At 37.1% G+C, this 13,184-nt stretch overlaps 1 protein-coding gene across 2 annotated transcripts in view; it reads left to right on the forward strand.

The window, feature by feature from the left end:
• The window catches only part of MAN2A1 (mannosidase alpha class 2A member 1), a 213,293-nt gene that overhangs the window by 60,810 nt on the left and 139,299 nt on the right, over positions 1 to 13,184 (forward strand). For both annotated transcript variants that reach the window (XM_045020807.1, XM_045020808.1), the window contains exons 4-6: positions 1,823 to 1,994; positions 7,809 to 7,936; positions 9,351 to 9,524. In XM_045020807.1, the coding sequence (XP_044876742.1) occupies positions 1,823 to 1,994; positions 7,809 to 7,936; positions 9,351 to 9,524 (474 nt within the window). The remainder of the gene's footprint in view (positions 1 to 1,822; positions 1,995 to 7,808; positions 7,937 to 9,350; positions 9,525 to 13,184) is intronic.

The raw sequence follows: 13,184 nt of genomic DNA on the forward strand, positions 1-13,184 counted from the left end.
CAGATACAATCAGTGTTTTCTGCAGACAGGAGCTTACAAGTGTTAACATAAGAACTTAAAATATTTTTGTACTTGGTGAACCTGGGGGGTCACTGTCACTTGGGGGAATCACTGTTAGTACCTTCTTTAATATCCCTACAAGTCTCTGCCAATTCCCCCAGCAGGGGAGCATAATTGCTGGTTGGTGGCAGCTGCAGCAGTGGAGGAACGAGGTGGGCAGGGAACCTGGTTCTGGCAGCTGAGGCCATCTGCACAGAGCCCTGTTTACTTTTCCGGCTGGACAGAGCCCCCTCCTGACTCCAGCCTCTCAGTGCCGCTCCATCAGGTCTTCGTGCCCCCCAATAACCTTATTGCCTCCACCCCCTCAGGGGGCTGCACCCCATAGTTTGGGAACCTCTGTACTGTAGGTACATCAGTTCAGTAAATCATGGGACTGATTCTGCATTACTAAATTGTCTAATTTTGCAAACTTTGTATCATTGGAAGGTAAGGTAATAAAAATATCATTATGCAAAGCCAGTTTTTATTATGTTGAAATACTGGATAAAAGGCGTCCTATAGTTATTTAGTACGGGACAGGCAATTTTCTATTTAAATAATGCACGTCCTGACTGTTCAGAACCCTACTTGAGACCTAAGCAGGTGGTTAAGCTCCTCCTGCAGAGCATCCTTTTTCCTCACTCTCCACTTCGTGTTTTATGCTGGTAGAATTGATATGCGTCCACAAAGCACATCTTCCATCCCTAATTACCTTTAGCAATAAATCTTTTCCCTCAGTATCTATGTTTAGCTTCTCTTAAAAGCCATAGAACATAAGTTACTGGTGCTTGGCTACGTTCCTCTTCACCCTTTTTCTAGGGGAAAACACATGGCTCTTTACCTTCCTCTCCAGCCATGGATGTAGGGTGAAGCTGGGACATCTTTAATCCAGCCCCGCCCTCCAATCTTTTAGAGAAGAGGAGGATTTGAGTGTACTTCTCCTCCCTTCTTAAGCGTTAGGGGTTGGGTGGGGGGAGTGTGGCCTGCTTGGGGTTTTTTCAGATCCCCTCTCTGCAAACGGATGGGTGAGCTATTGGAAACGTCTTCCCTGTCCTTTAAGCCTTGATGGGGGAGTGGTTGAGAGGAATCACACTGCCTAGGGCCCAGGCAACTTATTTCCTTTCCCAGAATCAATGCCTGCAGTGCATTTTGGTGTGTTTCCTTGGTGATGATGTCCCACCAAAAAAGAGGCAGTAGCTGAAGGTTTCTAGGCAGTGCAGGCTGCAGGGGGTCAGTAGTTTTAAATTTTCTTTGTGGTGCTTACATTTTTTTAAGTGGTCATTTCTGCTTCAAATATTAAGCTTCAGGCCTTCTCTGTTTAAACCTTTTCTTTCTGTGTTTCCTTCCTATTTTTTTCTGTGTTCCCTCACCACTATAACCAAACTCCTTACCCTAGCAATTTACTTCATCATGGATTATGCTAAAACTACAAAACTTTTTTGTAACTGAGCCGTTTGACAATTTATCTTTATGTAAATATGGTACTACTGGCTGGAATGTTACATTTTTAAGTTGAGCATGTTTTTTTAAAAAGAAAAACCAAGATATAAAAATTGTAAAACCAAAGCCAAAAAATAGACAGACTTTAAAACTGCTTAGGAGGATTCCTATTGCTTATGAAAGTCTAGCACTGCAAAATAGCCCATAGTATGAAAGGTTTGAACATTTAAATGAATGCTACACAATAATGTTTAAAACTAATCCTTTTTCTGATGGGGTGAAATCTTTAGATAGGACCATTTAAACTTAGATTTTATGCCATGTATTCCTATTTTTAACTTAGGTTGGTTGAAGACTTTTGATGACTACTTCAGAGATCAGACACAACATATCCTAAACAACATGGTGGTAAAACTGCAAGAAGACAACAAGAGGAAGTTCATGTGGTCTGAAATCTCTTACTTTTCAAAGTGGTGGGATGGAATAGATAGCCAAAAAAAGGATGCTGTTAAAAGGTTTGAATATCTGTATTATTTGTTGATGTATACCATATTTGTAGAGTTTTGTAACTCTTAATGATGTGCTTAAATATATGTAAGCTTGGAGCATCATTGATAGAAGTATACATTTCTTAGATATCTTATTTTTAATATTATGCTGGATGATGGTTATACTTCCCTTTTTCTCATAATTTTTAATAAGGTTGTTTTCAGGGAAATGGAGGCAGGCAGCATATAAGACAACTGTATTTGGCAAAGAACAAAATAAAAATATCTGTGTACATATATTAGGATCAAGTAGTAGCTGCTCCATAGTTCATGTTGCAATTAAGTCTTCATTTTAAGCCTAACTTATACTTCCCATCCCCAACACACACATAAGTTATGTTGGCCTCAACATTGATAAGTTGGGCCTGAAGCTAAGATAGAATCTTTCTGTAAAATATGTGCATATGATAATGGGTTCCTTGATTAGGACATCTAGGAATTGAGGTGCTCATCAGATTTTTTTTTTAAATCCTTGATGTTTTTGACAACACTCTATAGCAATAAAAAAAAATTGTCCTCCTTAGATGAACTCTAGTGCAAGGACTACTTTTTTTTATTTGAGAGCAATCAAATTTAGAGAAAGTGTTAACATTTTTATTAATGACAATAGGATAATCTCTGTGATCTTAAGCTACCCTTAAAAAAAAGAAAAGTGGGGGGGGGGGAGGGAAGCAAGCCTCTCCGTTTAATTTGTGGGGATAGTCCTGAAAATGTAAGCTGATCACTTGAGGGACTTCTAAGTGAATAAGAACTTTCCACCAAAATTAAACTTCTCAGATCAGTTGGTTTGCTCCATCTATCTTGAGAATGTAGAGTAGAAGATGAATTCAGATTAAGTTTAAGAGATTTCCCCATTATTGCGAACCGAAAGTGATCAGAAAGCATGTCAGGTTCTCCTCCAAAATTGTGATTGAAAAAAGAGGGGAAGTATTTGTCTTCTAGTTTTTAACCTGTAAAGGTGCATTTTTCACATTTTCAAACTTCTTTACAAAGATGTGGGCTAGAAACTTAAATAAATCTGATATTCTCATGTAATCATAAAAGTCCAAGAGTTGGGACTCTGATAAAAAGAACAAATATCAAGACTCTCATTAAAATCACAAGAGTTAATAATGTTATTTATGTATTTCATGGTGGGATGTGAACTTTCATGCTTGGGAAGAACATCTTATAAACATCTGCACAACTACTTCGGTATTCTCCTTCAAAACCCCTCTTTTACAACTTTTCTGTAAAACCTCTAGAAGGTTAACTGTTAGGCCATTCGTGTGCTGAGACCATTGCCAATCATCTCAGTTAATACTGTTTCTTCTTCAAGTAGATGCAGCTGTGTATTCCACACAAGAGCTGGAGAATTTTGCCTAGCAGTAAACGTAGGGACAGTATTCATGGGTGTAGCCCACCCTCTGGCTATATGAAGTGGTGCCACCCCAACCCCCTCTTGGTTCCTTCTCACTGCCCTTAACTGGAGTTGGAGCTCAGTGGTTATCACTTCATTCACTTATCTGTTTTCTGAGAATTACCCTTCCATGTACTGTATATAGTTTTTATGTAGTTAGTAGTATTCTAGATAGTGTTAGGATACTTATTGCCCTGTGCGATGCCCTCACTAGGGTTCAAGTACTACCTGTAGAGTGTGTGTGTGTGTGTGTGTGTAGCGATTCTAATAGTGATCCCTACATGAGGTGCTTGCTGTGTTCAGGCAAGGGACGTACTAAGGAGTGGTGCTCTTATATTTAAGTTGATCAAAAGAACCCAGGTGGTCAGTGAATTATGCTTGAAGCAGCACCTTCTTGAGCAGGCCATGAGGCCTGTTTTGGTACAAAGCCCTGTGTCTAATTGGCGGTCTCCTTCAGACTTGGTGAATGAGGCTGCTCTGTGTTCCAGTGCTGCCATCTCCCTCAAGAGAAGGAGGGGTCTTTCACCCTTCATAGAGGTGCCAAGAAAGAAGTCCCATAAAACTGACTGGGACCAGCGCTCGTGGGAATTCTTCTTCCTCCTCTAAAAAGAGTACAGACCACTACCATACCACTTCCAGCATGTGGGATGGAGCAGGTCTGTCAAACCACTTCCTGATATCACGCCGAAACCTCCAGGACACGGTACCATTGACTCTGATTCCAGCCGTGGGGCATTTGTGGAGTGCAATACTGATTACACAACACGAGTACCAAGAGTCTCCATGCTGGTGGCATATCAGGCAGCAGCAGATTTACTTTGCCAATCTGTTCTGGACTTTGCCATGGTTGTGGCCTCTACTTCCATGATACTCAATATGCAGAAGCTCAGAAACTACCCAGTTCTGCCACTTCTATTCCTAGTGACTACGGGCCAAATTTTTAAAATGTATTTTAAGTATCTAATGATACAGATAGGGATTTAGTGGAATTTTCAAAAGCACCTGTGTGAAATAATTGAAAGCAACCTATCTGCATTTTTAGTTTCCTAAATACCTTTTAAAATCTGGCTCTAGTACCTTACTATGTGATTGACTTCTGAATCAATGAGATTTTTTACAGAATACAGTACTACTCCAGGTGAATACGGGTAGCAAAATTTGGCCCTACAATTTAAAGTCCATTCACCAAGTGATCTAAAATCCCCTATGATAAAACCATTTGGAATAATGTAGCATACTAAAAAATTCAACATTTGTGTTTACAAGGAGAGAAAAAAGGCCTGTGTCCAAGATTCCATAGTCTCCTTTTAGATTTTTTTCATCTACAGAAGTCTGAAGTAAGGGGATTAGTCCTAGAATATGTGCATAATTACATATCTTTCCCTTTGCTTTGCATGGTAAAACAAGCTAATGGGAAATTTTAAAGTACTGCTGAACTTGCTGACTTATTAGAGAAGACCTCCTGGTAACCATCTTCTTGACTGACTAATAGCTGTTCGGCAGTGGGTTGCAGAGATATTATCCTTTGAATCAAGCTTCTTTCTGGCTGTGTTTAGAAAGATCCTTGTTGTTGATATTTAATACTTACAGAGATCACATTTTTCTAGGATTTGTTTTGATGTTTTCTCTCTTAATCTGTCTCTCAAATATTTATTACAGTAGTTGTCACTGAGATCATTTTGGGGAGAAGAATGGTTTTACAGGTACTAGTTTTATAAACCAGTCTCACTGGTCAGTTATATTTGTTTTTGCAATGTTTTAGCCGTGTTGGTCCTGGGATGTTAGAGAGACAAGGTTGGTGAAATATCTTTTATTGGACCAACTTCTTTAGGTGAAAGAAACAAGCTTTCAAGCTTCTTTAGAGGTCTGTTATATTATCAGTCTCACTAAATCCTGACAAGAAAAAAATATATAAACAGGATGGCAAGCGAAAACAAAATTACTGTGTGAAATCTATTACTGTATCTCCGCAAAGCGGAACAAATTAACCTTGTCTTGTTTTGATTAAAAAACAAAAAAACAAACAAACAAACCAACACACAATCTGATGTACAATTAATTCTTTACTCTTTGAAAGGAATTGTACTATATTACTGGTGGAACTCAGTACCCATGTTATGTATGAATTGTTCAGCACTGATCTTCATGGCTTAAAAGTAGCGTGAATTAGCTATGAAAGTTAAAAATGGTCAGAGTGCTTTGAGACCATCTACTTTTTTTTAGGTCCTGCTATTTATATATGTGTATATAGTGTTTACAAGCACTAGAAAAATATTTTTTAAGTGCAGAGTCGCTTTTATTGTACTTGATCTATAGTAAAGTCAGTCTATACTAAGATTTTTGTTAGATTGCTAACAACTATCTAGGATCTCTGTGTTGGTCTCTGTTGTGCAACAGTTTATCTCAAAGACAGCCCTCTCTGATAGCTATGACATTTTGGGGTGAAATTCAGACCAATGAGTGGCTATATCACCTCTGCCCTGCAACGTTGGGTGTTTCACAATGCCTTGCTGCTGTAGCTACCACCTGTGCCTCTCCACAAACAGCATGCCTGTCGCACCCTGAGTGTCCGTGAATGGCCACAGTTCTTGTTCAGGAACTATGATCCCAGCAGCCTGTCAGCAAACACCAGCCACACTCTGGCTTCAACCAGCCTTGGTTAGTACTTGCAGGGTGACCCCAACACACTCCCAGACCTGAATTTTCCCCTAAAAATATGTGTTCTATACTTCTCAGCTTTCTCCTGGACTGTTCAGATGTTTTAGATCCATTGTTTCTATAAGGGAGCAATATACAACAACTTGCCTCCTTAAATAGAGCTACCCAAAACAGTTCACAACACTGGATGAATTTTGATTTAAAGAACAAAAAAAGTTTATTTAACTACAAGGAGAGATTTTAAAGTGAGTACAAGTATTAAGTCATTAAGATCAGAAATGATTACAAGAAAAATAAAGAAGAAATGTTTCCTAGTACTAAACTTAACAAACTAGACTTGGTTTAAGCTGAAGTTCTTATCACAGGTTTTCAGTGCATTGCTGACCAAATTCTCAGACCAGGATCTGCTCGCAAGGTGCAGTGGTGGTTTCTTTTGTCGTCTTGGGTGAAAAGAGATATGGACAGGGAAAGAGAAACTGGGTGTTTTTGTCCCCTCGCTTTTATAGTTCAGTCACCCTTTGAAATGTATTTTCATGAGAGTGACTCCTAGATAAAGTTTTTTCCAGCTGAGAGCAAGGATACATGGAGTCTGGTGGAGAAGAGGGGTTATACTGTTTCTTTGCACTTGTGTATGATGAAATGCTGATTTTGTTTCTTCTTTTTTCACTCTCTCGTTGTCTGAGGACTCTGTTTACAGCTTGTATGCAAATTGTGTTAAACATACATTCCCTTAGTTAGGCTAACTTGACCAGTTCTACCTAATTGGGCTACATGAGTTTGAATGTGTGCCTTTAACATCATATGGGGAGATTTCATAACTTTACTCAGTGTTGTGACATTCATTTCAAGATATTATTGACCAGTGAATTATTAGTTTTCAAATGATACCTCCCTAGGCATATTTTGTACAAAGATTATTACAGTAGTGCTTACGGTGTGAATATAGAAATGTTTGGTCACAATAGCATCAAAATATGTTTTACTTGATGTTTAGGGTTGATTTTAGTGTCCATTTTTGTTAGTGCTGAGCAGCTCTTATAGCCTTGGCTCTTTTTTATAGTGGGAGTGGCAGTGACTGCTATAAGCAAGTCCCTGTGTACTCTGCATTAAACTGGATCTAAATCCTGTGACAGAATACTGGTTTGTGTGGCAGACAGGTAATCTTACAAGTTTCATTAATTTTCTAAAATGGAAGCTTTTATTGAATTACACTTGAAATTAAAGAACAATTAATACAGCATCCCCTATGGTGTTCTGTTAAATTCAGCTTAATTTACAGCAACCTAGACTTTCAATACTTGCATGTGTGAGATTTTTGCATTAACAGTGCATAATTGTATAATGGAAGTTAAGAAATGGGAAGTTGAAGGTTTGACAGTGTGGAGTGCATTTTGTGGCTTTGTCCCCTAGGTAGGTTGGTTATGGGAAAGGGATTGAGATTGTGGGATAAGCTCATTAATATTTCTGCTAAAATGGATTTCAGTGAAATAGTTAAATTTAGATATTTTGGCACTATTTCCATGTGAACATCTATTGCAATCAATTAATGGATTCTATAAGCGCTACAATATATTCCCTTTTACGGTATAGTAGTTCAGATTTTACATGCTCAGTGCTATTACTGTGAACACTAAATTTAATGGATTTTTACTTTATAGATGTATTATTTTGTTAAATCAGATTTGCACTTCTGGACACAAGTTTACTAAATATTTTTCTCCCAGATTAATAGAAGATGGCCAGTTTGAAATAGTAACAGGAGGATGGGTCATGCCTGATGAAGCTTCTTCTCATTACTTTGCTTTAATTGACCAGCTGATAGAAGGACATCAGTGGCTGGAGAAGACTCTAGGTATATATGTGTAATTTTTGTTCCCCAACTTGATGTTTTAAACTTAAAAACTGACAAAGAACTAAGTCAGCAAGTGTTATACAATGTTTTGATGACTGACTATAAGTAGGCATCATTGCAAGCTAAACTATTTTCAGAGAAACAAATCTGTGCAAAGATAGTTACATTTTTGCTGAGTTTGTGACTCTGAAAGCCTAAATGTCAGGAATATTGTTCATATCTACTCTGTTAAGACTGCCATAATTCTGAAAAGTGACTTTGGACCTGATTCACAATTTCTGAAGTGGCAGTCAGTGTCACTGCGTGGGTGCAGTGGTCTGCCTATACATTGTAAATTGCAGGATTGGCACCTGTATTTGTGGTGATCGTTTGCAAATATAGGTTCCCAGAGTAAGAGCAGTTAAACTATTTTCCATTCTATTATTTTTTCTGTCTTGATCTGTGGAAGAAACTTATATTACTTAAGCATAATAAATGAGGAATAACATTTGCTTTAATATAGCACCTGTGAACCCGTGGAATGAAGGAATTAGGAAGCACCAGTATTGTCACTACCAACTTTTCAAAATTCATGAATCAGGTCCAAAATATTATCAGATTTTCAAAATAATAAGCATGGGTCCTTTTTATTTTCCATCTTGTTTTTGAGCTTATGGCATTCACATTTTCCACCTTTTCTTTCTAGAAGTACGGGCCAGATGCTTACTACTACTTTTTTCAATGAAAGCTGAGATTTTTATATAATTCTAATTGATTAGTGGGGTTTTAAGTAAAATATGAAATATTGTGACACAACAAAAATGCAAGAGACAGCAATAGTAGAAATACTATAGATTCTACTGTACAGGTTTTTATGAAGGACAAGAGATTGGCCTACTTTATAATTATATATGTATATGCTTCGTTTATATTTATACTTTGTAATGATAAAGTGTCTTAAACAGACTGTTTTTTTTTCTTTCTTTCATTTATCTACTTAAACTGTTTGTCAGAGGATGTGTGAAGTCCAAGACTATAACAGGGTTCAAAAAAGAACTAGATAAGTAAGTTCATGGAGGATAGGTTCATCGGTGGCTATTAGCCAGGATGGACAGGGATGCAAAACCATACTCTAAAGTGTCCACAGTCTCTGTTTGCCAGAAGCTGGGAATGTGCAACAGAGGATAAATCACTTGATGATTACCTGTTCTGTTCATTCCCCGTGAAGCACCTGGCATTGGCCACTGTTCAAAGACAAGATACTGGGCTAGATGGACCTGTGGTCTCACCCAATATGCCCGTTCTTGTGTTCTTAAACTAAGTGCTTTTCACCACTTTTCTGAACAATGGGTTGAATAATATGGGTGTTGTGCTCTTTGAAATGAGAAATAAGTAAGAAAGACACAAACTTCTGACACATTCTTCTACTCAACAGGAGTAAAACCGAAGTCTGGTTGGGCCATCGATCCCTTTGGGCATTCGCCAACAATGACTTACCTTCTGAAACGCTCAGGATTTTCCAACATGGTTATACAGAGAATTCATTACTCGATTAAAAAATATTTTGCAACCCAGAAGACGCTAGAATTTTTTTGGAGACAGAACTGGGGTATGTATTGTTTTCTTGGTATCACTCTGTCATTTGTTGCTTCATACCTCCTGAGAATTGGAAATAGGCATTGAATAAACAGATGTGAAAACCTCTACAGCAAACAGATTACTTAGTGCAGAATGTATTAAGTAATTAAAAGTAGGGCTGGTCAAAATTTTAATATTTTACTGGTGCAAAAAACATTTTTAAAGAAAGGAACACATTTCATTGTGTTCAAAATTGTGATTTTTTTCAGAATTTTCAGCTTTTCTGTCAAAAATAAGAGACAAACGTCATTTAATTTTGAATTTAAAATATTAATTTTGCTTTATTTTGCTTTCTCTTACTTTTTTCAGTTGGGGAAGGGGAAAAAAAGGGAAAAGAGGGAAGAGTAGAGCGAGGATGCAGAGAGACTTTTTTCTTACAACAAAAATTTCAACAAAATTTTTCAGGTATTTTGCTGAGATTTGAAGGTGTAGAAGGGGATATGATTCTTCCATTTGTTTTTAATTTTATCAAGCAAGACTTCAGAATAATTAATCTTCTCAAACAGAATTTTACTAAGCAGGATTCTTCAGAGTAATTAATCTTCTCTGACAGTTGGGGTGGTAGAGTTAGAATGCAAAGGATAAATTTAATCTAGTACATCAGAATTGTTAAGTGAGTATTCTGGTCTGCTTTAATAACAAAAACAAAACGAAACAAAAAAACTTTAGTCTCATTAACAGCTCTAGCCAAACAACCCCTATTCAAAAATACAAGCAGGATATAGATCAGGTTTAAAGGTTAAGTATCCAGTATATTAATTAACTGTCAGCAGATGGATATTGGCTAGAAATGTATATTCTGTTTTTGTATATATTTTTACACCATGCTCATTACATAGTGTGAGTGCTTTCCAGTAGTACATTAAGCAGCATGACTAAAATCTGTCATGTATTAGTTCATTCATTCTTTCCCCAGGGAGAGAAGTGTGTAATGGGATGTTTTTGTTTCAGAATTTAAAAAAATAATTAACATTGCTATTTGTTGGATTTAGAGTAGACCTCGTAAAAAACATGTGCCTTTCACTTAAAATGGAGGCTGGTGAGGTTTGTAATGGTCATTAGTTCCTGTGGGAGTTTATTCCACAGTTTTGGTTTGGCTTGGCTCCAGAGAAAGTTCTGTCTACTGCATGAGCTAGTTTTACTCTTATTGTTGAAAGTTCCATTGTGCCAGAGGTGTGAAGTTGTTAACCACAGTCTTGATCCTGGAGTAGTTTTTGTTAATAAACTTATTTTTCATGTATGCTGCTCAATTTCTAACTTGACATAGCTTTTCTAAATGGTAGTCGAAATAAACACCGATGATATGGTTATTGTCCTAGGGTTTGGGTTCACATCAGAGTATTCTAGTCTTTCTGAACTGAAGTCACCTTTAATTCTTCCTGTAAATGATTTTTTTAAAATGGTTTTGGCCTTTTTTGTTTGATAGATAAAACACTTTTCTGGCTTTCTTTTTTGTCTTATTTTTGCTGTTTTATCTTAAAAATGTCAGGAATGTTGCATATTTTCTTCCCTAGAATTGCAAAGGATTTCTTGGGGATATCTGAGTATATGTATTGTGAATACCAGGACTTCAATTGAAGGTGTCGTATCTTTTTGTCAGGCACTGGAATTAAATAAGTACTAAGAAGATCCCTGCTGCAAAAATCAAAATCTCTTCTCACCTGCTCAGTTTTCAGTCTCTTGTGTTGTTGTAACTTCTTTAACTCTCCAGTAATTTTCAAATGTAACCAAAACCTGAAGGTAAAAATCAAACAATTTTTTGAAAAAACTTTCAGGTCTTTTTTCACATCCATAAAGAATTGAAAAGCCAATTCCCACCCCCATTTTTCAGCTCACCTAGAAAGCTGATCGCCTGCAGACTTAAAAATATTAATTGATCACCCTTTGCCTAATATTAGATGTCCTGAAGAGAGATGAATGAGAGTGGGAAATTAGATTTGAGTGGATAAGAGGTCGTAAGATCTTAACAAATCTGAAATTAAGACTGAACAAGTTCACCAAGAAAAAGTAGCTAACTCTTAACAATCTAGTACATAATCTATTAAGCATATTTCTTGGTAAAATCCTATGAAATATTAAATGTTGTTAAAAATTACTTGCATGCTAACTTTAAAGCTTGTATTAATTTTGCATAAATTGACTACCAAAAGTTGGCGGAGGATCTAGGGTGTTAGTGTTTGTTTATTGATCAAGATTGGGACCCCAATGTAGTAGTATGCTGAGAAATATGACTCAATCCCAATCAGTTTACAGTCTAATAATGCAGAAGTATTAAAAGCATAGCATTAGTATGTAATATCATTATATCGCCTTCCAATAATAAATAGAAATCTAAATCTGTAATGTGTCCCTACTTTAGATGACTCTCATCAGCACTGATTTTTATACCATTATCTTAATCCCAGCCAAGCGGATGTTGCTTATTTGATAGATGGGTAAAGGGCCATGGGAGAGCCAACTGCGTTGTGGTTTGCTCCTTCAATTAGGGTGTTTTGAATGATGATTTTTAAAGAGAGATGTGTCTCAAAACAAGTGAAGACATGGTCCCTGTCCTGAAAAGTTTACAAATTAAATTCAGCATGTCTGGCAAGTGTAAAGTGTAATAAAGGGGAAAATTGAAAGAAGGGTGACAATTACAATTTTTATTCCTCCTCACCCCCCCCCCCCAAAATCTTGAAATTTTTCATATTTTAATTTTTCTTTTCCGTTGCTTTTAATAGGCAAAATGGCAGAACTGAATATTTAGGAGAGCTTGAATGAGGTGAGGGAGGTGGTTTGGCAAATAGATTTGGGAAGGATGTTCTAAGCAGAATTTGCAGCATTTAAGAGGTATATGGAAGGAGGCCCATTGAAGTGAATGGTCCTGTTCATTTGCTTGGCAGTAGTCTCGTGTTGCTTTAAGCACATGTATATGTGTCTGCAAGGTAAGGACCTTGAGGCTGTACATTTTAATTCAAATAATTTAACACTCCTTTCAGACATTTTTTTCTTTTTGGGTTTCAGTGTAGAACTCCTACAACTCCACTTCTCATATTCATGGTGATGTTTTGATTTACTAGAGTCAGTTCTGAGTGGATAAGTGTGTGTTTCTCTTGTCGGGTTATATTGAAAACCAGGCCCCAACCGGGCTGCTGGTTGGTTGGCTTCCCCTCACTCTTCACTCGTTGTCTTCACCCTCTACAGTGTCCCTCTTCCTACAGTATAGCAGTTCATGTCACAGCAACCTTTATTCTTAGCTGCAGGACCAAACCCCTCTTCCTGTCCTCTACTGAATTATTCATATATTTAAAGTGGAAATGAGTGGGAAGCTCCAAACTCTGGTGCAAAATCATCTGGTGAGTTCTTGTGTTTGGATGTTTTCAGGTATATTGAAAGCATAGGACGTAAATAGATGGTACACAAAGATAGATGGGCTTTACAGTCAGCAATCTGCTCTACCTGTTGCTTCTTATGACTAAGCTCACATTGCATCCAGATTCTGCAGATGTCAAAATTTCTAGTTGACTTACATTATACCCAACTACCAAACACAATCCTAGTATTTAATATCTAATCAAAGGATTGTAAATGTTGACAGTTTAAGAAAATCATGATAGTAATTCTTGCTTAATTTACTTTTATTAGTATCTTC

The sequence above is a fragment of the Mauremys mutica genome, chromosome 6 (assembly GCF_020497125.1).
Source record: "Mauremys mutica isolate MM-2020 ecotype Southern chromosome 6, ASM2049712v1, whole genome shotgun sequence".
NCBI lineage: Eukaryota > Metazoa > Chordata > Testudines > Geoemydidae > Mauremys > Mauremys mutica.